We start from the raw sequence: 25,318 nt of genomic DNA, 5'->3' as shown, positions 1-25,318 counted from the left end.
CAGCTATCAATTACTACGTGTCTTGATGGCTATATAGTGGCCTGGTTCACACAATCATTCAAATCTAGGTTTGATGTGTGTTACCGACATCAGCATGATTGTGTGAACCCCGCCAAGGAGGGAATCTCAGATTAATCTCAGGCCATTAACCACCTTGGAGCAGGTTCACACCATCACACTCATGTTGGCAGCACACATTAAATCTAGATTTGAATGGTTGTGTGGACCAGGCTGTTATCTACAGGCTTGCAGGCAACTCTGCATGCCAGTTGCAGGGGAGCAATGGTGAGAGAGTGGGGCATGCTTTCGGCTCCTGCTTGTGGGCCTCCCAGAGGCATCTGATGGCCCACTGTGAGAAAAAGAATGCTGGGCCAAATGGGCCTTGGGCCTGATCCTGCAGCAGGGCTTTTCTTATGTTCAAATGCAACACCCATATTCAAAGGCAACACCAGTTGCTGTAAGGGATCAGGCTTCAGGGAGGGGCTCTTGGGCTTCAAAGAGGCATCTGATTGGCCACCGAGGGCAGCAGGATGCTGGTCTAGATGGACCTGATCCAGCAGGCCCCTTCAGTGTTTTCCTGTGCTCACTTCTACTAGGGAAGCAGGCAAGGATTCATTTTTAACTCCAAGGACCCACGAAGCCCGTTATGAGCCATCTGCTGCATTCCGGGGGTGAGTGCTCTCCATCTTCTGGCCTACCTTTGTGGGCTGTAGCTGTTCAAAGATGTTCTCTCGGAGGGTGGCAGCTGCCTTGTTGGCGTTCCGCTCCTGCTTGCGCATCTGCGTGGTCGGAGGCGTGGAAGGGCTCAGGGCCGCGGTCAGGTGTGTCCCGTTCCCGAAGGCCTGGATGGCGTTTTCTTAAGGAGGAAGGCAGAAAGGTCTGAGAGCGGCACTCCAGCCTCAGCTCTGCTTCAGCTTCAGAACCACATGCAGCAAGGGTGGCGGGGATATCACATAACCTTTTTCCTCCCCTATTGAACCTTACCTTATCCTCCATCATTTCACTGGTGAAAACAGGGGCAGATTAATGAGAAACTTCTCTATTGATTTAATATAATAACGCTTTTTATAAAGTGAAACTTTATACCAGAGGTTCTCAAACTTGGGCCCCCAGATGTTGTTGGACTACAACACCCGTCACCCCCAACTACAATCACCAAAGGCCATTGGAGCTAAGGATGATGGGAGCTGTAGTTCATCAACATCTTGTGGGGAGCGGGGAGTTTGAGAACCCCTGCATTCTAGGAACGAGAAAAATCTAAATGCCCAGAGGTGTGAGTTTCTAAATTCTAAGAGTCTAAATTATATTAGCAGGTTGGGTAGATCAAATCATGTTTGTAAGGTTTAGATTTATGTTTTGAATTATTATTATAGCAAGGGTTAATTCTATAGTTGGTGATTCACGAGGAGGTGTGAGCGGGAAGTCCATATTTGTTTAATGTGTTGTAATGTTAAGATATTGTTAAAATTAATAAAAGTTTAATTTTTTTAAAAAAGAGAGTCTAAATTCTAGATTCCAAATAGCCAGAGACACGAGTTCACGCCCAGAGATGTGAACTTTGGGTGGAATCCAAAGACACTAAATCAGAAATAAATGAATAAATGGCTGGGAGGACCAATTCCTAGCCCTCTGGATCACCATGCAACTCTGTCTCCTGGTTTTCCTAGGTCACTATTATTCCTGCCATGAAGCATGTGCTTTATGGAACTTCACTTGGTTTTTCACATCGTCCTTTTGCTTTTTGTAGAATTCTCAAAACCACCACAAGAAGCTGCTGCTGCTGCAACCACCAGTCTTGTTCTTCCATTTACTCCTTAGTAAAAATGCCCCCTACCACATCTCTCTATGCCAGGGGTTCTCAAACTTGGGTCCCCTGATGTTGTTAGACTACAAATCCTATTAGCTATTGTGGCTGGGGTTGATGGGAGTAGTAGTCCAACAACATCTGGAGACCAGTGTTCCCTTTAACAGGGGATCCCAGATGTTGTTGACTACAACTCCCAACATCCCCAGCTGCAATGGCCTTTGTCTGAAGAGGCTGGGAGTTGTAGTCAACAACGTTTGGGATGCCCTGATAGAGAATGCCACTGGAGACCCAAGTTTGAGAAGAACCAGTGCTCTGTGCTGCAGTCTGCTTAAGTTTGATGAAGCATGTCAGTTTTCTGCCATTTTTTAAAAAACAAAGGATTGAACCGAAGAACTTCCCCTTCATAAAAATATTTTCGAAACGTGCTGGGAACACGGCCAGTTCTTGCAGCTGTTCTGTGGAGTCTTTTCCTTCCCGCTGTTTCCCCTCTCTGCTACTGTGTCCTTTTAAAGCCCCTTGCTTTATAGACAACTCCCCTTCTCCTCTATCCTTGGACTATAAACAAAAACCAAAACAAAACAAAACACTACAGCTGTGTGAGAAAGCAGCTTTTCCTGCCCCAGTCTAGAAGTGCTTTTAAGAATTTGTGGACAATAAAGAATAAAAAATAAAAAAAATAAAAATAAAAGTAGAAATTCCATGGGATGGATGCTGTCCAGCCAGAAGACAAACCCCAGAAAACCCCCAGGTTTGCCTTCTGCCTATGAGGGGCTATAAAGAGCCAAGAGCATCCCAATGCTCAGGAGACCCCCAAGGCTGGTCCTTGTCGGAACATTCTTTTCCTCAGGGAACACGCCATCCTTACTGCGGCCAGTAGCCAATCTTTCGCAAGGACCCCTCTTGTCAGTTCTCCTTGAGCCTTGACAGTGTCACGTCCTTCTTGAGACGCTGATCGGTCTTGATGTGCCAGCTGGCATTGTCCTTTTAAGGCAGCAAAGATTTTTCTTTTCTGCTTCTGACATTCAAAAAAGCCTGGCTGTCCACTTCCTAGCCTTCTGGCACTTTCAAGGACCGAGACATCAGTTTTTGAGAGTCGGCAGCAGCAAGAAGAAGGTCTTTCCTGACTGAGGGGTGAGGTGGGCCTGGTGCTGAGCTTGGAGATCAGAGACCCGGGTTCACGTACCTGTGGGCTCAGGACGGGAGCTGGTCTCTTCCCGCCTGCCAGGATTCTAGCCTGCAATGGGCCCTGAACCCAGGACCTGAAGAACGGGAGGTGAGGATTCTGGCTGTACACTGCCACCCAGCTCCAGCCAAACAAGGGAACTTCCAGACAGACCAGCATAGAAACCTCTTCTTGGCACCAATAGGCTAGAATGGGTCATGTTTGCTGCTGGGTCTGGTTTGCCCACTGAACCGAGCAACCAGAAGAGCTCTTCTCATCTGCTCCCTTCTCTCACCTGGGATCTTGCTCCACCCCCTTAACAGATGCTTGTTCTGACAGTCTCAGTTTCCCAGATGTAAAATGGGAATGAAGAGCCCACATTACTGGGCTGTTGTGCGGGTGAGCGAGACAAAGAGGCGAAACCATTTTGTTCCTTCAAAAGTGCGTTCTGAATTGCCAGGGATGACGGGACATTTATTGATGTGTTGATTGGAATATTTTTTAAAAAATCTCAAACAGGTCCCTTAGGGCAGCTCACAACATTGATCACAGAATAAGGCAACACCCACATCACCAAGCAATTAAAAACCATCACATCACAAAGAGCAGCAAAAACTGCTGGCAGCAACTGAGCCAAGATCACAATGGACTGAAGGCGGTTCCAGAAAAGGCAAATTGCAGCAACAGTGACGGACATACTGCACAAGAGTACACCAGACTAGTAATGCCACACTTGTGCAACGTGCACAACTTGTGTTCCACAAGAGTGAGCCAAATGGAAACGATGGGCTTACTTTTGTGTAATGCAATGTGTGCAAATGTTGCAAGGCTCCTAGGCTGCATACCCTTGCACAGTGTGTCAGCCACTGCCTTAACTCGACACCAGAACGCAGCCAGAGAGGGGGTTAGCTGTATCTCACTGGGCACAGAATTCTGCAGCCTGGGTGCCACCAGCAAGAAGACCCTGTTTTGCATGAGTGTGATACTTTCCAAAGAGAGCTGCATGGCAATACCTCTTGAAACAACAACACGGTCAGACTGCCTCCACAATGGGGGGGGGGGAATTGGCTTTCGCAGCTCCTGTGTTGGGAATTGGCCCTTGATGAGCATGTGATTCCAGAAGGTCAAGTGAGCCAGGCCTGAGCAGAAGGATTTCTTGCAACCTTCTACAACCCCTTCCAAACTCTATAATTGCCCAAACTTTATAATTGCTCCTTTGGTGCTAGAATGTGGGACAGCACCATGCAGAAGCCTTGGGGTACTCACGGAGGCAGAGGTTCTCCGTGAAGAGATGGAGGAAGCTCTCGCACTCCGCCTGCCGGTTTCCACTCGCATTGCAGGTGCACCAGGGGGCAATGTTAGAGGTTGAGTTGTCAATGTAGTTTGGGGTGATGGGGCTACCTGCCAAGGTGGTGGAGGGAAGGGGGGAGGAAGGGGGAGAGAGAGAATATGAATGTCAGTTCTGAATGAATAACAGACTAAGAGGAGAAACAACTATCAACGTATGTCAAACACTTCAGCAGACCTGGAAATAGAAGTCCACACAGGGACTTCAAGTCCTTTTAGCTCAATTTCAGCTCAAGCATGGCTACTGAATTCTTGGGTGTATTTGTGCATGCTTGTCAGGACCAGCCTGTGCCCAGCCCCTGAACCAGATGAGATCTCCTTGGAGGTGGAGGGCCCCATCTTTGGTCACAGCAGGTACTGGGATCAAGGGGTGCTGGCATATGGAAGATGCCGTAGTTGTTAAATGTCCAGTGCAGCTGCTAACCAAAAGATCACCCAGACCATTTCCCCCCATACCTATGATTCCAGTGAAGGCCAGCAGACAGGCAGCGTAGTTCTCCGTCCGACACCTTGTGGCAGACTGTGTGGACGGCTGGCAGTTAAATTGGAATTCAGCATAACGGGATCTGCGGGGAGAAGCAGAGACACAAAGGGAACTGGTGAGCATCTGTTCAGTTTGCCACACTCACTTGGCTCTTGGCTAACAGTGTGTGAAGCAAGACCGGCAGTACTGTATTTTCCAGAATACAAGTTGACTAGGTTTTTTCCAAGTTCTTTCATGTTAGAAATGGGGGCAGGCGGGTGTCGTCATAAATTCAAAGTGTGGTTCCTTCTGGGTAATACAGGTATGACCTATATTTAACCTCTCTTTTTTTAAAGGGGGTCATCATACATTCAGGGTCATCTTCTATATGGGCACTAATGGATCACAGATCACACCTCTTTGGGATGAATTAATAGTCCAGGTTGGATTTTATTTATTTGTTTGTTTATTTAATTGGGATGATGGGAGTTGTAGTTCAGCAACATCCAGGTTGGAAGCTCCTGATATAAGAAATAAAAATGGCAAAAGCCATGGTAAACTGACGGCAGCGGTAGTGACGTGGCAGCTAAGGGCCAATGAGGGCGTGCCTGATAATTCGCTCTCTCTGTCTGTCTTTCTCTGAGGGCGTGCCTGCTGATTCTCTCTCTCTCTCTCTCCTCCCCCCCCTCCCCCATGACCCATCCATCTCTTACTCCTCATCACAGTCCCAGCAAGGACAGTAGCTTCCATTGGCTGACGGCAGTGAACAGATAACTCAAGCCAGTTCAAAACCCAAACCAAGGGCATTTTAGTCAAAGGCTATCGTCCTCCTCTCCCCCTCCCCCTTCCCCCCTCCTCTTTCTTTTTTTCTGGCAAAACGAAGGACGAAGGACAATATATTTCAGCTCTCTTCGTTGATGCCTGGGATTAGCAGGAAGCCATGCAAATTTATCAGCGGCAGCTGAAGAAATGCTGCTAAACTCTGCTTTATCGTGATCTAGTCGGAACTTGCCTCCAGGAGTGGAGCTTTAGTTTAAAAGGATGTAGTTGCCTCCTTTGCTGGAAAGATCCAAGGGTCTGCTCGCAATCTGGGCCGCATCTATTATGCGTGTCTAGATGAGTGTGGAGCTTGGGGAACTGAGCTTGTTCTATTTCCACTGAAGACAATTCAGGTTCCAGAACTTATGACTGCAGTCGACATGTGCAGTTGGTGAGTAATGCCAGTTCAGAAAGCATACCGGCTGCCAGCGGTAGGAATTCTTGTAGTCCTGGCCCCCTTCAGAGCTCACATGTGCACAAAATCTGTTCTTCTGCATTAAAACCTTTGTGGGAGATCTGTGATAGCCTTCCTTTCCAAAAGCCGGGCACAGGAGGCTTCAGCAAAGGTCCAAGAGGCAAACACGGCCGGAGTTGGAAGTGTGAGAAGGAGCAGGTTTGCCAGCAGAAGAAACCCCGGGCTTCATTTCAGTGTGTTGGTGGCGACCTATGTTCAAATGGTTTGGTGCGCTGCTGATGCCACGGCCACATCTGCCTCCTGCCCAGCTCACGCCCCACCTCTCCCCCACCGGGCCCGGCTTCCCACTTGGCTGGCGTCACTGTGGAGGCTCCATCAAAGCTGCAGTAGCTGAGACCAGAGGCTGGATGCTGATGGTCTTGGTGTGGTATCATGACAGCTTGGCCTGGCGATGGGCTGCCATGACATTATACTGCACCGTGGCTGGCAAGCTGGCTGCAGCTAGTAGCTGCTGTAATCCTAATGGAGCCACTGAAGAGATGCCAGACAAGTGGGGAGTCAGCCAGGAGTGGGGAGCGGGGTGGGGAGGGAGAGGTGGTCCCCTCTGTGGGGGGCTGGGGCAGGTTGCTCGTGTTCCTTGAACCTGACCACCCAATTATAGATATGCCCAGTGCTTTTTTGTTTGTTTGTTTGTTTGTTTTAAAAAGGTGCTGGTACTCCTATCTTGGTTAATACAAACACACACACACACACACACACACAATTAATGCATGAAGTTACTCAGACAATCATCAGCAGGTGCAGGAAACTGCAGTATGTTTTGCAGCTGCGGCATAACCCAATGGACAGTTTTCTTCTGATGGTTGCACACTCCTCCTGGATGGAAACACCCAGAGAAGCAATAACTCTATAGGCAACTTTGGCATCCTAATGATCGCTAGTCCACTTGCAGCCTGTTGCACACACACAGGGTGTGGCCAAGCTGCAGAAGTGCCCGGTGCGCCACTCCAGAGCTCATTTCCCATATGGGATTGCAGCACCTGGCAGGGTTTTGTCATTATTCCTGGCTGGGGAAAGACCCCGGTACTCAGTACCTGAGTATGAGGTACTGAGTGCAGGTACTTAGGAAAAGGTACTGGTACTCAGTACCGGTGCATACCATCACACAAAAAAGGTACTGGATATGCCATTGCTCCATTTTGAATAGTAACTCTACAGTAGGGCGTACAACCAAAATTCCCCGTGGGCCAGAACCAAATATGACATGGTGTTCAGAGGCGAAGGTAAATTTTCAGCACATTATTACATTAATATTAATTATTTAAAATATGAATGAAAGCAATTATTAGCTACTTGTGGATATTTTCCACTTGTTAAAAGACCCACAATTTTAATTAAAGATAATAGCCAGAAAATAGGCCCTGTTCCTGCTCAGCCAGTGGGGCGCCTGGAGTACATGCCAGTCCTAAACAAATATTGTGTCCTCTCCTCCAGGCATGGAGCCAGCCAAACAGCGGCCTGGGTCCGGCACTGCCCAGTTGCCCCTCTAGCGATGTCCCATGCACATGACGTGATGCGCACAGGGCATGCTCAGGCTCCAGAAGAGCCCTGAGAGACAATTCTTCTCTGTCCTTTTCAGGCAGTGTTTGCTGTCTGACAGCCTTTATTTCCCTTTCTCTTCCTCCAGTGAAATGACATAAATGACAGAGAAGAACTGTCGCTCATGCTCTCCAAAGCATGAGGCCACACTCCCTTTGCACATGACACCATGCACAAAGGGGGCATGGCCTTGAGCTCCGGAGAGCCCAAGCAAGCTCTCCTCTGTCATTTCAGGCAGCGCTTGCTGCCTGATAGCACCTATTTCCCTTTCTCTCCCTCACTGGAGGGAGAGAAAGGAAAATAAAGGCTTTCAGGCAGCAAGCGCTGCCTGGAATGACAGGGGAGAGCTCGCTCAGAGCTCTCTGGAACCCAGGTGTGGGCGTGAGGAGTTCACTTGAGGCTCTTCTGGAGCCCAAGCCATGCCCCGCTGCAGGCTTCAGCGGCCCTTTCTATTGGCAGCCTGGTTTCTTTGAACCCGTTCACACAATGGCGGCTCTGCCCCTGCTCTCCTCCCCCTCAATCACTATTGCTTTCAGGTTGCAATCCTAGGCATGCTGACTTAGGAGTAAGCCTCATGACTTGCAATGGGGTATTCCCATTGTGGTTGCTACAGGATATTCCTCCCTGTGGGCCTACAAAGATGTCCCTGCTTTACGTTGTGCAGGCCTGCTCTAGAGTGAATCATTCCAGGAGTCCACATCAGGAAAGGCCAGGCTACCTGCACACGTAGTTCCCCCGGCAGGAGTCCAACGGGGCCAGGCAGTTGGGCTTCTCCTTGGCTTCGTAAGAGCAGGCCGGCACGATGGTCTGCCTCCGCCGCTCCGCACAGGCGGTGTCCTCGCAGGGGCAGAAGAGGAGCTCGTGCGTGTACTCGGGAGGCACGCGGTCGAAGAACTTGCGTAAGGCCTTGTGGCACTTGGAGCGGTTGCAGGTGTCCGCCCGGGCCACGCGTCGGATGCAGGAGGAGACGTATTCCGTCCGGAGGCGCTGGCACATCTCGTCCACATTGCAGGCCTTGGCAGCATCCAGGCAGCGGTTCACCTGGGTCACTTCATTCTCGGAACCTGTGTGGCAGAAGGACATAAACGGGCTTAACGTCACAGGCCGTGGGGAACGGTAGAACTAATTTAAAGCAGGCTCCTTGGTTAGGAGCAGCCAGGGCCGAAAGAGGGCAACCCAGGGCTCTGGGTAGTGCCAATGGGCCACCCAGACTACGGACTGCACCAACTCTCCATACAACAAGGGGCTCCCAGCTACTGGAGTGGCTCATCCCAGCCAGGCTAACCATTTCCTTGACATGAGGGGCTCTACGGGCTTCCTGTTAAAGCTGAGGGAGGGCAGCAATACGTCAGGTTACAAAGGACATGAGCCAGCAGGGACGTCTCCCGTGCAAGGCCCCTTGAAATGAAGAGGAGCTGCCCACAGTGGCACTTCTGCTCAGCTCCCATTCATTGCAGCAGGGCTTGCACAGAAGATCTTCCCTCTGGATCGTGCCCGGTATCGTCCCTGCTTAGGTCTGATATGCAGAGCTAAGAAGAAGGGCCAGCCCAGTGCTCCTTCCAGCCACACACCAGCTGGCAATATGGAGAAGCTGCCAACAACAGGGAAACCAAAGTGCTCTCTGGGAAACAGCATGCATATAGGGTCACCAGAAAGGCTTGTTGGCCATGCTTTGTCAGACTGGCCAGAAGTAATCCTGGAGCAGGGAGTGTCATTTGTCAATGGCCTACTGTATAAAAAGGCTTCCTATAAATTAAAAAACAATAACACCTAGCATAAGAGGGAGATAGGCCTTCGTCCAAATGGCTCCCTGCTATGCTGGCTTTCTACTTGCAGGGAGTTGCTGGTTTTATGTGGGGGAGCATTTAAAATGGGACTCCTCACTGGCACCCTGACCATCCGTTCCACGGTTTCTGGATCCTATAGAAACTTGGCTCCCCCAAAACTTGGATCCTCCCAAGGTTGGGCCCCCAGATGTTGTTGGACTACAACTCCTATCGTCCCCAGCCACAATGGCCTCTGGCCATTATGACTGGGAATGATGGGAGTCGTAGTCCATCTAGGGACGCAAGCTTGAGCCCCCCCTACTGCAACTTGATTCCACGTCATTCTGCTCTATGCGCAGACCAGGCCAAGTGACTGCAGGCTTTGGGTGTGGTGTGTGTGTTTGTTATAAAGGACATGAAAGCAAGGACGTACCTGCCGTGATGGAAGCCAGCCTCACGTAGTCGAAGCCCCTCACAAATGGTTCATAAGGGGAGCTCTCCATAACATTCATGCCTAAAGAAAACACAAGCGAGCGTCACAGCTGAGAGTCAGAGCTACTGTACTTCACTTATTCGTGGAAGTAAACAAATGAATGATTAATTAACATCCCACCCTTCACTTTCCAGAAAACCTCCAGAGGAGCTTTTAAAAGTGATGTCTGTCTTACATTTAGCAGGGTGGGGAGCAACTGTCCCTCTTCAGCCCAGTCCAGCATCCCTCCCAGTGGCCGTTGCTGGTGTCTCCGTGGTGTGCTTCTTTTTGGCCTGTGAGCCCTTCTGAGGCAGGGGACCACCTTCAGGCCCTCTGGGGTTGCACGGTTTGGGACTCAGACCTGATAGCAGGGCCCAAAGGCACCTTTTCAGGTGGAGCCTCCTGTGTTTAGCAAAGGAAGCACAGCTCTTCCTATTCAAATCCAGCACAGCTTCTGTCCAGTTGTCTTTTCCTGGTGCCTCTTTTGGGGGACAAAGGGCCATTTCCGCACACCTTTTGCTCTGTAAACTGCTTTGAGAACTTCCAGGCTGCCAGGCTTTTGGATGGAGAGCATAACTGGGGCAATCTGCCCCAGGCTCCCACAAACAAGGGCCCCCCCTCCGGGTCCTATGCATACCATTCATCACTGGCCCACTCCAGCCACACAGTTCAACGGAATTCTTGGTGTTTTGTTAAAAGTTTCCATATTTTCTTTTTAAAGAGTTCATTAGAGTATAAGATGACACTGACTGCAAAATGTAGACCTTGACCCAACCATGATATACTGGACAGGGATGAGGAAGACGAGGACGTGAGAATTCTGACCATCCATGCAAGAATTCTCAGTTGTGGCTTCCCAACTTTGTACACACATGCGTGAGTCCTTTCCGAGGGGCCCCAACATCCCACCTGCCTCAGGCCCCATAAATCTTCTGGGTTTTATTGAAAAGCAGTATACCAATGTTCCTAATGATAATAACAACTATGCAAATCTTTATATTATAAACAAGGTGACAAAAAAGCTGCTCCGATTAAAGTCAAACAGCAAAGATGTTCACCAAGATGGCAAAAATTCCCCAGCCAGCCATCTGGCCAGATACAAAGGTCTTCTTTACCTGGTAAAGAAGCTGAAAGGCTATAGGCGTAGATGTCTGGTGAGCCTACCTGGGGTGAGCATTCCACAAACAGGACCCCATCACAAAGAAGCTCCTTGCCTGGGTCTCTGCTTGTCTGCATGCTGATGGCGCAAAGCACTCCCTCAAGACAATCTTAACAAGTGGGTCCTTCAGATCCCCGGGCCCCCATCGATATAGGGCAGAGGTCAGCTGTTCTTCAGAAGGGGTGTGCCCAGTTTTCATGTACTCACTCTGATTTAAGGTTTCAAGTGCCAAGCCAAATCAGAGTGTGTGGGGCCCCCTGAGTCCTGGACTCCACACTGCTGCGTCAACACCACCTGTCACATAGCCACCTGGCTGCAGGATGGCGCCTGAAGGCACATCTCTCAGGTCTATACACATGTGTGGTGGGGGCCTGCTGCTCCCATGAGCTGGGGGGCGGGGGCGGGCTCCTTGCCATTTCCTCTTGTACTGCTGCTCTTCCTCCCAGGGATGTAGTAAGGCTGGAGTGAGGGGTGTGTGTATATCTATAGATATAAAGAAGCATAAGATAGACACCAGCAACAGCCACTGGAAGGATGCTGTGCCGGGGATGGATAGGGTCAGTTGCTCTCCCCCCTGCTCAATAAAAAGAATCACCACTTTAAAAAGGTGCCACTCTGCACATCTTCCTTTCCTGCTGCTGACAGGACTCATGTGAGTATCACTTTAAACAACCAAACCACCCCATGTGCCACTTTTGACATGTATACCATAGGCTGCCAACCCCTGATATATGGGCTATAAGGTCACGACCAGCGCTTTGAATTGTGCTTACAAGCATACCAGGATCCAGTGAAGTTGTCTTTAAAAATGACAAGGGATTCCTTATCCAATCAGGCCTAGTAAGCAGTCTAGGCACTGAAGTTTGGACCAACTGAAAGTTCCACAAAGTATTCAAGGGTGGCCCTATGTACACTCCACTGCAGCAGTCTAGCCCAGACATGATCAGAGCATGGATAAGGGCTGGGCTCACAGGAGGGATCACTGCTGGTACACCAGTCATGGCAGATAGGTGGAAGGCTGAGGTGAAGGTGGGCTCTCAGAAAGGAGGTTGCATTTTTCAGTTTCCTGGAAGGCAGATTTCTCAGTCTTCTCTTTTATTTTTGTGCAGTAAGGCTGCTTCCTCAGCTTTTTATTTTATCTTGTCTATTTTAGACAATAAGCGATTTAACATTCTTTGTTTCCTAAGGCACAAAAAATATGCCGTTTACAAAAATCTGGGGGAGAAAAAATCTATAATTGCTCAAACAAATGCATATTGCTACAGTGTGGTGCCTTACACAGAAAAAAAGAGACACTAAAATAACGGAGAAACGCTGTGTGGTTGTAAATCAACGTGCTCTTAATGGTTATATCAACAAATCACGATGCACTTTTCTTTGGAAAATATCTGATGTACCCAAGGAAAAATGGATTAAAATCAATGCTTGCAAATGAAGTCTTTCTGCTTGGTGATCTAAATAATGACTTCTGGTATTGGTTTCAATCAATTCCACCTGCCCAGGGGATGACTTCTGATGCGGTACTTGGGTTCTCCTTGCATCGCTGTGTGGCTACCTGGCTTAGCTTGCTTTCCTTGAAAGTTATCTTTTGGGACACACAGGCCCTACTGTAAGATTCAAATGTCTTTTCCTTTGAGATATGGTTAGGTTGGCACTGTCGGAAGTGGATTGTCTGAATTCTCGTGGAATAAGTGGACAACTTTCTAAATGCAGGAGGAACTCTTCAACTTGCTTGCCTGCTAACTTATAAGAACATAAGAACAGCCCTGCTGGATCAGGCCCAACAACACCCATCTAGTCCAGCATCCTGTTTCACACAGTGGCTCACCAGATACCTCTGGAAGCCCACAGGCAGGAGCTGAGGGCATGCCCTCTCTCCTGCTGTTACTTCCCTGCAACTGGTACTCAGAGGCATCCTGCCTTTGAGGCTGGAGGTGGCCTATAACCCTCTGACTAGTAGCCATTGATAGACCTCTCCTCCATGAAGTTATCCAAGCCCCTCTGAAAGCCATCCAGGTTGTTGGCTGTCACCACATCTCATGGCAGAGAATTCCACAAGTTGATTAATGTGTTGTGTGAAAAAGTACTTCCGTTTGTTGGTCCTAGATTTCCTGGCAATCCATTTCATGGGATGAGCCCTGATTCTAGTGTTATGTGAGAGGGAGAAGAATTTCTCTCTCTCCACTTTCTCCATACCATGCATGATTTTATAGACCTAGGTTGCCAGTTTGAATCCCCGCTGGTATGTTTACCAGACTATGGGAAACACCTATATCGGGCAGCAACGATATAGGAAGATGCTGAAAGGCATCATCTCATACTGCACGGGAGGAGGCAATGGTAAACCCTCCTGTATTCTACCAAAGAAAACCACAGGGCTCTGTGGGTGGCAGGAGTCGGAATCGACTTGACGGCACAATTTAGCTTCATCATGTCTCTCCGCAGTTGTCTTTTTTCTAAACTAAAAAGGCCCACGTGTTGTAGCCTTGCCTCATAAGGAAGGTGCTCTAGGCCCCAATCATCTGGGTTGCCTTCTTCTGCGTCTTCTCCAGTTCTACAATGTCCTTCTTTAGGTATGGTGACCAGAATTGTTTGAACTCCCTTGTTTGAATGTAGGTAGTTGCCATATACCAAGTCAGACCCTTGGTCTATCTAGCTCAGTATTGTCTAGTAGTGGCTTCTCCAAGGTCACAGGCAGAAGTCTCTCTCAGGACTGTCTGGAGATGCCAGGGAGGGAATTTGGAATGTTCTGCATATTCTCTCCCTGGCATCTCCATGAAGGTGCTCTTCTCAGAGCGGCTCCATCCCCTGAGGGGAATCTCTTCCAGTGCTCACACTTCTAGTCTCCCTTTTGAATGCAACCAGGGTGGACCCTGCTTAGCTAAGGGGACAAGTCATGCTTGCTACCACCAGACCAGCTCTCTTCCCATACACTGACTGGCAGCAGCTCTCAAGGGACTCCGGCAGAGACATGCCCTTCTCAGGCCTGTTCCGTGAGATCCATTTGATGGGAGAAGCCAGGGATTGAATCTTGGTCTTTCTGCATGCAAAGGATGTGCTCTGTTGCAGAGCTATGGCAGATGACAGGCAAATTGGGAGGGGGAAGTATGCACCTTTCATTGGTGGAATTCCCTTCCACAGGATGTGGTGATGGCCACTAGCTTAGAAGGCTCTACATGGAATTAGTCACATTCATTGAAGATCTATCAATTAGTCGTGATGGCTGACTCCAGATTCAGAGGCAGTGAATAATACTAGTTGCGGTGATGGGGGAGGAGACAACAGTACAGAGCAACTTGTTTCTTACTTGTGGGCTTTCTGGAGGCGGCTGATTGTCCACTGCAGGGATGCTGGACTTGAAGGACCCTTGTTTGGGAGGCGATTTAAACAGTGCAAGGGGCACTCATTTCTCCCCAAGGTTGCCAGATATCCAGACTTTTACACTTTTTAGCAGTAAAAGTGTGTTCTGACTGGAGAGGAGAGCTGGTCTGGTGGTAGCAAGCATGACTTGTCCCCTTCGATAAGCAGGGTCCGCCCTGGTTGCATTTGAATGGGAGACTAGAAGTGTGAGCACTGGGAGATATTCCCCTCAGGGGATGGGGCTGCTCTGGGAAGAGCATCTGGGTTCCAAGTTCCCTTCCCTGGCAGCATCCCCAAGAGAGGGCTGAGAGAGATTCTTGCCTGCAACCTTGGAGAAGCCTCTGCCAGTCAGTGTAGACATTACAATACTGAGCTAGATAGACCAATGGTCTGACTCAGTAAATTGTAGCTTCCTATGTTCCATTAAGGCCCGAAAATCTAGTAACTTAGGGGCTCTCAAACTTTGTGTCCCCATATATCTTTGGACTACAGCTCCCCTTATTCCCAGCCACAATGACTTTTGGCTGTCCCAAGGGACAGATTTGTCCATGTATTTTATCTATTTGTTTCACTGTATTTAGAACTTGCTTTTCTGTATCTTATACTGGAAGGGGCTAACAAAAGCAAGCTGGTCAGTGAAAATACATCATTAAAACAATAAAATGACAATAAAATAGAAAAGAGAAGTCTGAAAAGAAGCTGAAATGCATCAGCAAGACTGATGCTGAAATGCCGCTTCCATTTCACAGACCCATTCTAGGGGGTGAAAGGGAGGGGGCGCATTTTGGCCGTTCTTGGGGGGGGGGAGTGTCAAAGGGGGCTTGCCTACAGCAGTGGTGCCGCCCTTGCTGGCTGCCGCCAACTGATGGTCCCCATTTTTTATTCCCCACAAGTCCTCTAATCAAGGTATGGAGCATCATCATGTAGCTTAATACCAGGGAATATATGAAATATGAGAATGATGGTTGCCCACTGCCCAGAGGAGCGCAGCTGTGGCAGCTGTGAAAAACCTGAATATGGGTATGGTCCCCCTCCCCACAGTTTAAATTCCTGACTTCCTGCCCCCCCTGCCCCCCAATTCGAACTGAGAATTTTCAGTTCAGCATGGCACAGTACAGTCATCAAAGGTTGTAAGCCGGCTGGATGCAGAGGCGGGGAGAGTCTCAGAGGGAAACCTAAATTCAACCCTGAAAAGCCTGGAAGACCTTTCCTAGGAGGCCGTCCCACAATTCCTAGGTGCCACCATGGATAGCAGGGGGACAGCAACTGCCCCTCTCCAACCCCAGCAAAGCATCTGGTGCAAGGGCATCTGCAGGACTTTTTCCGGAGTGGGGCAAAGCCAGCAATCTAATACCTCACTCCCTATGGGAACTGGTTTGATCCAGGCAGAGGCAACAGCCTCCTCTCCGGATGCCTGGTGTGTTTCCCTCGGGTTTCTTTTTAGATTGTGAGCCCCTTTGGGACAGGGAACCATCTTATTTAATTGTCCTAAGTAAACCGCTTTTGAGGACTTTGAATATTAGTAGACATGGCAGTATTACCTCTGACAGCAACAGGACTCGGAGAAAGGCTTCCGACGCTGGTCCTGAACCCTAGGCAAGTTCAGATGGCAGTGTTCCATAGGCAGTGTCCTCTCTAACAGGGATCCCCAGATGTTGTTGACTACAACTCCCAGAATCCCCAAGCAGAAGCCTTTGCAGCTGGGGATTCTGGGAGTTGTAGTCAACTGCATCTGGGAATCCCTGTTAGGGGGAAACACTGCCCATTGGGGTCACTACAGTCCATTCAGGACAAGGAGCACCAATGAGGAAGGCGGCAGAGAGAGGAGGAGAGCTGGGCTTGCAGTAGTCAGCATGAATTGTCCCCTTTGCCAAGCAGGGCCCACCCTGGTTTGCATTTGGATGGGAGACGACATGTGAATGCTCTTGGCTGTAAAATATTCCCCCAAGGGGGTGGGCTGCAGCCCAGCTTCCCAGTGGTAGAGCATCTGCCTGGCATGCAGAAGCTCCCAGGTTCGGTCCCTGACGGCAGCATCTCCAGGTGCTGGGATAAACTCCTGAGCCTGAAGCCTCCAAGAGCCACTGCCAGTCAGTGTAGACAAGACTGAGCCAGATGGACCCATGCTCTGACTCAGTATAAGGCGGCTTCCTCGGTCCCTGTGAAGCACCTCTGAGCATACTCAGAGTACTGCTGTAGCTGCTTTCTTGACCTTGCAGTGATTTGCTGGCTTCACTCCCTGCTGCTCATCTCGCAGCCTGGAGCACTCGCCGGCCGGCCCCTCCCCCCAGTTTGCCGAATTAGGCTGCGCATGAGCGCACGTCCATTTGTGTGTGTGTGTACACCTTTTGTATTTCCTCCTGCAGCACCTCCTCTCTCCTCATTGTCGGCTGCCCTTTGTAGCGCAGCCTTGTGATAATGACATCCAGGCCTGGCAGAAACCTCCCCGCAGAAGACATCAAGCTAATTATATCCCATCACTCGTTCCCCCTTTCATCTGCTCCAAGGACCGTAAAATGCTCCAGTGTACTGACTCATCTCGCTGGGTATTATTGAGGCAAATAGTTTAGTAAGTTTTAAAATATCAGAAACAAAACAGCCGCCTTCCCCGGAGGGTGAGACATTTATACGGATAAGCACAGCAGTTTGTAGAGATGCCAAGAGATGGTTTACATAAGCTGCTCTTCCAAAGGCCCGATCCTGTGAGCAGCAAGGCAGTCAGAATTCGGGCCAGTCTGCATGGGTTTGTCTGCCTTACGTGGTTTCCCCCTTTTGCTAGCCCTGGGGAAAGGTCACCCATTGGCACACTGGTAGTTGGATCCGGACCGACAATAAAAAGCATTGATTCACCCAACACATCATTCACCTACCTTGGGACCACGATGGTTCTGTGGTTCTTATCTGCATTTATGGGATGCATTATGTAAGGGTTCCCAACCCAGGGTCCCAGATGTTGTTGGACTACAACTCCCATCACCCCCCAGCCACAATGGTATTTGCCCACCATGGCTGGGGATGATAGGAGTTGTAGTCTAACATTTGGGGACCCAAGACTGGGAATTCCTGCATTATTTCACTGAAGGCCACTTTGGATATTTTAACATATTGTTAGGAGCCTTTTGTTTAAGGGATTCCCCCCTCTATTTCTTTTGAAGAAACAGCCTACTGTGTAATTAAACACCATAGACCCAACACTGCACAAAACCTTAGTTTCCACCGCACAATCTCTATCCAGCTGCATGTTAGAATAAACCTTTGCTGCAGTAGTTATAATGCTGGACTAGGACCGGGGAGACCTGAGTTCAAAGCCCCATTCAGCTATGAAACTCACTTCTCTCTCAGCCTAACCCACCTCACAGGGTTGTTGTGAGGATAAACATAACCATGTATTCTGCTCTGGGCTCCGTGGTGGAAGAGTGGGATATAAATGTAACAAACAAACAAACACACAAATCTCCACAGCCAAAAGAGCTGGAAATTGATTAACTTGGTGGTGCACACCATTGGAACACGAACATTGGATGTGACCACCCCTGGAGACTGGATGTGGGGGTCCCTTCCTAAAGCACTATCTTCATGCCCAGAGGGAATAATCTGTGCAGAGAACTGCACAGTCTCTGAACTGACACATGATGCTGGTCACACACTCGATTTGGTCTTTTGCTCTGATCAGGGTGGTGTTCCGTAGGTGGGGACTCTTGTCATCTCCCCATTGCCATGCACGGATCACCATCTGGTTAAGGTAGAACTTACAGCTTCAGTCCACCTCTGCAGGGGTGAAGGACCTATTAGCACCTTCCTTATGAGGCAAGGCTACAACACCTAGGGCTATTTAGTTTAGAAAAAAGATGACTGCGGGGAGACAGGATAGAGGTCTATAAGGTCATGCATGGTGTGGAGAAAGTGGATAGAGAGAAATTCTTCTCCCTCTCACATAACACTAGAACCAGGGGTCATCCCATGAAATGGATTGCCAGGAAATCTAGAACCAATCAACGGAAGTTCTTTTTCACACAATGCATAATCAGCTTGTGGAATTCTCTGCCACGAGATGTGGTGACAGCCAACAATGTGGGTGGCTTTAAGAGGGGTTTAGATAACTTCATGGAGGAGAGGTCTATCAACAGCTACTAGTCGGAGTGCTGAAGACCACCTCCAGCCTCAAAGGCAGGATGCCTCTGAGTACCAGTTGCAGGGGAGTAGCAGCAGGAGGGAGGGCATGCCGTCAACTCCTGCCTATAGGCTCCCAGCAGCATCTGGTGGGCCACTGTGTGAAACAGGATGCTGGACTAAATGGGCCTTGTTGGGCCTGATCCAGCAGGGCTGTTCTTATGTTCTTATGAGAAACCCATTTTTTAATATCTCCAGGTCCTCTTGGATCAGGACAATGGTGCCTGTGGCAGTGTGGCCACTTCTTATCCCCTGACAATCTCACTGGTGCTTGAAAATATTCAGGTGCCTGAAATGCAATCTTTGCTTTCTTCGGTGTTGAGTAAATAATACGCTCCACCAATTCCCAGGGCAGGGGCTTTGATAATTGATTGTATAAATGGCTTCTTGGAAGCTTTTATGGCCTCTCGGGGGTGCATGTGTGTGAAAGACGATGCGTTGCAAACAAGTCTGTATTGTCTCAGCTCTCTTTCTCCGAGCTCATCCATCAACTGTACGTTTGGGGACAGGGGAGTGTGGGAGAACCAGCAATTTCAGAGAGAAACAGCTCTTGGAGGCCTCATGCCGGAGAAAGATTGGGGGGGAAACGCAAGAGGGCAACTGCAGCTCTGTGAAGATTTGTTTAATACGACCACAAGACGGGAGCACGCAGAAGAGGAATGGGCCAGTCCAGGGGTGGCCAACCTGAGGAGGCTCCCCAGCTATTGCTGGACTACAACTCCCATCATCCCCAGGCACAATGCACCCGCCCGACACTGGAAGCATATGAAAGGGCTTGACTGCCGCCTGGTTGCAGATCTGAGTCTGGGTCACCTGGCCTCAGTTTCTCTGAATTGCTTCATCCTACACCCAACAGCTGAGAATCACACTGGTTTCCCCCAGACGAACGACTTGAGCACGCTCTAGAAAGCTCTGACTGGATATGCCATCTGGCCATCCGCTGGAAGCAGGAAGCACTTCCGGGAGTCACATGGGCAGAAGAGGAGGAGAGGAGGAGATTCTTTCCCTCTCCTCCGCCTGGAGGAGGAGAGGTCTACGCTTGTGGAAGGGAGTAAGAGATCATCTATTTGCTCTGGGCGGGTGTTCCAGGCAGAAAGGGCAGAATGGCTTAAGAGAGCGGGAGCCGTATGGGTGCTTGGGGAGGGGCAAAGGAGAACCGGCAGATGGCTCAGAGTCCCCAAGGTGAGGGATTCCCAGATCCCAACAGTAGGCCCTCCAGTTGACATTGGGGTTTGTTAGTTGCCCTGAGCTGTACTGTACTGGAGGGGCAGGGTATAAACATTTTAAATAGATTTTTTTAAAAATCAGATTACAACTCCCATCATTCCCAGCCACAGCTGCCAAAGGGATGATGTCCAACAATATCTGGGGAGCGTTGCCAAACTTAAAGGCTGCACAGCTGGGAGGGGTAGTGCCTCCCATGGATGACGCTGGACCATCTGACCAGCAAAGAGAACAGCATCAGCCTTCCAGCCAGGATCCTGTTCTGAGCCAGGATGCGCCACCCAATGCATTGTAGGTTTGGGCTCACATCCCCTGGGTAGTGGCGAGTCACTCCTTTCTGCCTTGTAATGGAGCAGCGAGCCAGTCCCTTCATGGTTACTTAACTGGCTGTTAGTTCCGTTGCGACAGCAAGCTTGAATTATCCATTTCCCTAAGCAGGGTCTACCTCGGTTTGCATTTGGATAGGAGACTACATGTGAGCACTGGAAGATATTCCCCTTAGGGGATGGAGATACTGCTTAGCATGCAGAAGGTCCCTCATTCCATCCCAGGCAGCATCTCCAGGTAGAGCTGGGAGAAAGTCCTGCCTGAAACCTTCGAGAGAAGCTGCCAGTCAGTGTAGACAATAGTGAGCTAAAGGATCAAAGGCCTGACTTGGTATAAGGAAGCTTCCCATGCTCCTTTGCCTCAATGCAGCTGTAGCCGTCCTCTCCAGCTCAACCTAATGTCTTCATGGGTCTGCCTGCGATATCTTTATGCCCGAGGACATTCACTGTCCTCATTTTGTCCCTATTGTCATCCTTTGGGGAGATGCTGGGGAAATATTTAAACTGCTGCAACTCTATTTCATATCAAATTATCTTGAAATCTGACCAGTCGATAGCAGGGCCCAAGTTGATTCTATGTGCCAAATATCAGCCGGTTGGGGCAAATTGTCTAAATTTTGTAAATTATTTTTAGTGTTCAGGACTTATTGTGGTTGAGCACTCTCTGAACCCTAAGCCTGAACTTTCTGCATGCTTTCACATAGACCAGTTTATTAATAGTTCTTGCTTTCTTTGTTTTTCTTCTTCTCTTGTGTACACACACACACACACAAGATATTGTCTCCCTTTACTTCATAATCCAGGCCAGGTTTTCCTGCCCACATTTTTAACCATATATGGCTGAAAAACTGTGCCTCTCGGCCATCCTGACAGCCAGCATAGCCCCTCCTCCGCTTCTGTCCCCATCACAGTGGTCCAGGTCTTTTCAGATGGAGTAAAAGTAGCTCACCATTGCTGAGTTTAGTTCAGTTTGCCTCTGGGCACAGAGAGGTATGTTTATCTGGGACTGCAGCTGAAGTCTTGTCTCAGCTGAGTCTCTCCCTCTTTCTCCCTTGCAGGCACACTTTCAAGATCAAGACTGACAAGCATCTTTGGGTATATATACAGGATGAACACAACATGCCTCTAAATACCAGTTGTAGAGAAGCAACAGCAGGAGAGAGGGCATGCCCACACCCACCTCTTGCCTGGTGGCTTCTCAGAGGCATCTGGTGGGCCACTGTGTGAAACAGGATGCTGGACTAGATGGGCCTCCTTGGGCCTGATCCACCAGGGCTGCTTTTATATCCTTGTTTGTTTGAGAATTATTAAGTGGTTCTGCCCAAACACAGATGGACTCGTCTTGAGCTAGAGCTGAAAAGATCCATGGGATCCTTATCAGAGCTAGCTGGATCCATCCGACCCACTTTTTAATCGGACTATGCCGGCTTAGTTGTGCACCACTTATTGGAGCCGAGAAGGCATTTTTCCTTGTGTGTCCACAACAACAACAATTTATATATCGCTTTTCAAAAACCATTTCCAAAGTGGTTTACATAGAGAAATAATAAATAAATAAATAAGATGGCTCCCTGTCCCCAGGGGGTGTATCCTTTGGGATGGGAGGGCAAAGTAGGGTTTGAGGTTTTTTTTCTTTGGCTTTCTTTGGCCTGCCTTTCTCTTGAGCTGAAGCACGTTGACTGGCAGCACCACATAAGTTAAAAAGTGGGTATTTGATAAAACATACATTAAATAAAAGAACACTTGCGATAATTTACACAAATATCACATTGCCTCTCCTTTCTTCTTGGTTGTATCATTTCTTCCTGGGGTTGGGAGCTGGCATGATGAGGGGTGGGGTGGAGTGGATAAAAAAATAAGGTAGCACCATTTGGACTAACTGGTGTTTCAGTACATGAGCTTTTGTGGGTTATAACCCACTTCTTCAGGTATAGGGGACAAAGGCAAGGATAGTCAGCTACAGCAGGTGGTGGCAAACATTCAATCTACATTGAAAAAATCATTCACAATGGTTTCATACATACTGAGGACATTCTTGTGACCAGCTCTAGCTGGGCTAGCACAGCCCTACCTGGGTAGAGCTGATTGTGCAAAGTGCTAGGATTGCAACCCCTCAACCAGGTAGCCTGGGTTTTGTACTCGGGCTAAGAATGAGGTGTGTGTGTGGGGGGGGTGCATGCATGCCCTCCTGTCCAACTCCCCGGTTGTGTGGACAACCAGGCTGATGGCAACTATTTGACCATAGAGGGCAGGGGAAGGAGTAACAGGGCCTCTAGCGTTTCCACAACACACAGTGCATTGTGGGATTCCTGGAGGCCAAACTTCGCTCCTCTGGTCTCCAGATAGCTGCGCTGCTCACCACGGTGGTGATTGTGTGGGTGCATCAGCCGCACAACTGGGAGGGAAAGGAGGTCATGTGAGGGAAGGCAGATGCAATCCTGCCTTCCCCTGCCCTCCCCAGCCTCACACGCAGTGGTCATATGAACGACCTCACTAGGAGATTACCGTGCACCTCTCTTGCTGGAAGAAAAACAAAGTCCTTTTTGGAAAATATATCTATATTGTCTAAATCATTCTGAATTTGAATTTATTTATTTATTTTCAATAAATATCTAGTTTTATTAAAGATTATCTTAATTTATTCTGTTCTCACATGTCCTCATTTAAACATCGTCTGTGTTTGTGTTTAATTGGTCTGATGTTTGTGTTAAAGTATTGAAAAATCCTAGCCCCCGGTTTATTTATAGAAGAGACTGAGAGCAGATTCCTTGGAATGGACAAGTGTGTTCGTTATATTAATTTAGTTTAGTTTGAAACCTTAGATTATAAATTTTCGGGGGTGGGGTGGATGAATACTCACAGGTGAAATGCTGCTCAAGATACCGTAGAGAGGAATTTGGAGTCAACTCTTTGTTTAGCAGAGAAAGGTAGTTTGATGAGCTCACAAAGGAGATCTGGAGACAACAGTTTAAGGGCTAAAACATGTAAAGGTTTATTTCAAGAAGTTACAAATTTGGAGAGAAACAGGGGTGGGGCTATAATAGGGCAGGTCCTGGGGGCTTCCTGACTCAGACCTCCCCACCCCACTGAGCTCCAGCCGGTCCTAATTTTCCAGCCGAGTTTGCACATTTTGTTTGTTCTCTCCATGAGGGAGAAAATGAACAGAACGTGCACTCAGCAATGAACATGGCTGAGAAATGAGCCCCAGAGGGTTCTCACAGTCCTCCTGGACTCTGGTCATGCCCCCTTGCATGTGACGTCATGCGCAAGGGTGCTGTGGCCAGAGTCCCAGGTTGCCCATGTGAGCCCTCCAGAGCTCATTCCCAGCTGGCATTTGCTGGCTGGATGCACTGTTTTCTTTTCTCTCCCATGAGCAAGGGAGAGAAAGGGAAATACATTCACCAAGCCAGCCAACTCTGGGAATGAGCTTCCGAGGGCTATTTCGGCCCTTCCGGTGCTCTGGTCACACCCCTTGCATGTGATGTCATGTGCAAGGGGCGTCACTGGGGTGTGAGCACAAGGCATGTGAGCATGGCAAGGGCGCGGCAGGGCTGCCCAGGATGGGAGCAAACATGGGACCCTGTTCCCCTCACTGTGCCCCTGGATAGAAAGCCTGCACCCTGTAGCTTCTTCATGGTGGGAGGAGGAAGAAGGAACAGAGAGATCACAGAAGAAGGAACCGTCTTAAGAATATCAGGCTACCAATCAGAAGAGACTCAGAGCAGAGACACAAGAGATATGCGAGAACAATGCGGCAGTCCAATGCACAATCTCTCTCTCTTTCCTCCTAATGTCCCTATGCCTATGAAGTCACATCGCCAACAGATACTTGGCAAATACCATCTAGCACCAGGGTGCCCAACCTGTGGTAATCCAATTGTTGCTGAACTACAACTCCCATCATCCCCAGCTACAATAAATTGTATCTGGGGATGAGGGGAGTTGTAGTTCAGCAACAACTGGAGTACCACAGGTTGGAAACCCCTGATCTAGCAGACAGAAAAGTTCTTGTTCAAAGTCAGGAAGATGTAAGAGGTGTGTATGTCTAAGAGAAACAGACAGCAAGATTCCAAGCTGTAGAATTGGGAATGATTCAACTTCCTTTATCCATGTGTTCCTTTAACACCTTCAAAAAGCAGTAGTGGACTACAGGAGAGAGGATAAGGAAAAATGGTAGGCAAAATACAGGGTAGTTGGCCATAAGTATGCAGTGCTGAAATCAATGAGAGAAATTAGTCATGACTAACTTAGTCTGGATATTGCTTTGGAAGAAAACTTTACAGAACCGAGCAAAGTATAGGGAATGAAGAAGGAAAAAAGAGAATGTGTATGGGGCTGGGCAGGCTAGAAATTTCTGAGCATACATACCTCAGATAAACATACCTAAACCACTACAATGATTTAAACTCCTGCACAAAAGATTGAAAAATCAATTGATTTTTGATGATTTTTTTTTAAAAAAAAGATTAAGCCAAACTTTCATGAACATAAGAGAGTCAAGGGAAAAAACTAATGTCACATTTGAAAGTCACCAGGTATTTAAAAAAATAATTAAAAATCAATACATGGACTGATTTTCTTGAAATTCAATTGCCAGGGGTGTGTGGGGTGCTAAGGGTCTGGTAGAGCTGCTTGGTAACTGCGCAGCTCTACCTGATGAATTGCCAGCCTGCAGGAAGCATGGGTCTCCAGTGGGGAGGGAGAAAGAGGAGCAACCTGAGCTTTCTGGAAGCAGAGGCGGCTGCACCTCCTTCAGCACCCCCTGTCTCTCTAGGACAAGTCGATACTGCTCCCTGCATGCTTCCCCCATGCAGCTTCTGGGATACTGCAATCCCCCCAGTCCTTCCTGGCTCCCTATCCAAAAATGCTAACATCCTAAAAATGGAGGCTTCCCATCAGCCTACCCACCTTGGCTGAAGGGAAGGGGGAAGATGAAGGAGCTGCCACCACTAGATTCCTCACTGGTGGTGGCTGCTTCCACTCCTCTCCTCATCAGCCAATGGAGGGGGATGCAGGAGCAGTGGCAGCTCAGCAGCGAAGCTGTGGCCAGGAGCATGAGTTGAGCAGAGGGGGAGAGAGAGAGAGAGGGAGAGAGAGGGAGAGGGAGAGAGGGAGAGAGGGAGAGGGAGCCAGTCCGAACCTCTCCTCATTGATTGATTGATTGATTGATTGATTGATTGATTGAGTAAGTGCTGTCAAGTCGGTGTTGACTCTTAGCGACCACATAGATAG

At 48.8% G+C, this 25,318-nt stretch overlaps 1 protein-coding gene across 2 annotated transcripts in view; it reads right to left on the bottom strand.

Annotated features, from left to right (window-relative positions):
- Positions 1-25,318, bottom strand: part of GFRA4 (GDNF family receptor alpha 4) — a 142,151-nt gene that overhangs the window by 16,540 nt on the left and 100,293 nt on the right. The window contains exons 3-7 of one of the 2 annotated variants that reach the window (XM_053257700.1): positions 9,812-9,892; positions 8,331-8,676; positions 4,773-4,882; positions 4,236-4,370; positions 699-856 (exon numbers count right to left, since the gene is read on the bottom strand). In XM_053257700.1, coding sequence (XP_053113675.1) covers positions 699-856; positions 4,236-4,370; positions 4,773-4,882; positions 8,331-8,676; positions 9,812-9,892 — 830 coding nt within the window. The remainder of the gene's footprint in view (positions 1-698; positions 857-4,235; positions 4,371-4,772; positions 4,883-8,330; positions 8,677-9,811; positions 9,893-25,318) is intronic. The other variant, XM_053257701.1, reaches the window with a different exon arrangement.

The sequence above is a fragment of the Hemicordylus capensis genome, chromosome 5 (assembly GCF_027244095.1).
Source record: "Hemicordylus capensis ecotype Gifberg chromosome 5, rHemCap1.1.pri, whole genome shotgun sequence".
NCBI classification, from domain to species: Eukaryota; Metazoa; Chordata; class Lepidosauria; order Squamata; family Cordylidae; genus Hemicordylus; species Hemicordylus capensis.
This window is presented reverse-complemented; position numbering and strand designations above follow the sequence as displayed.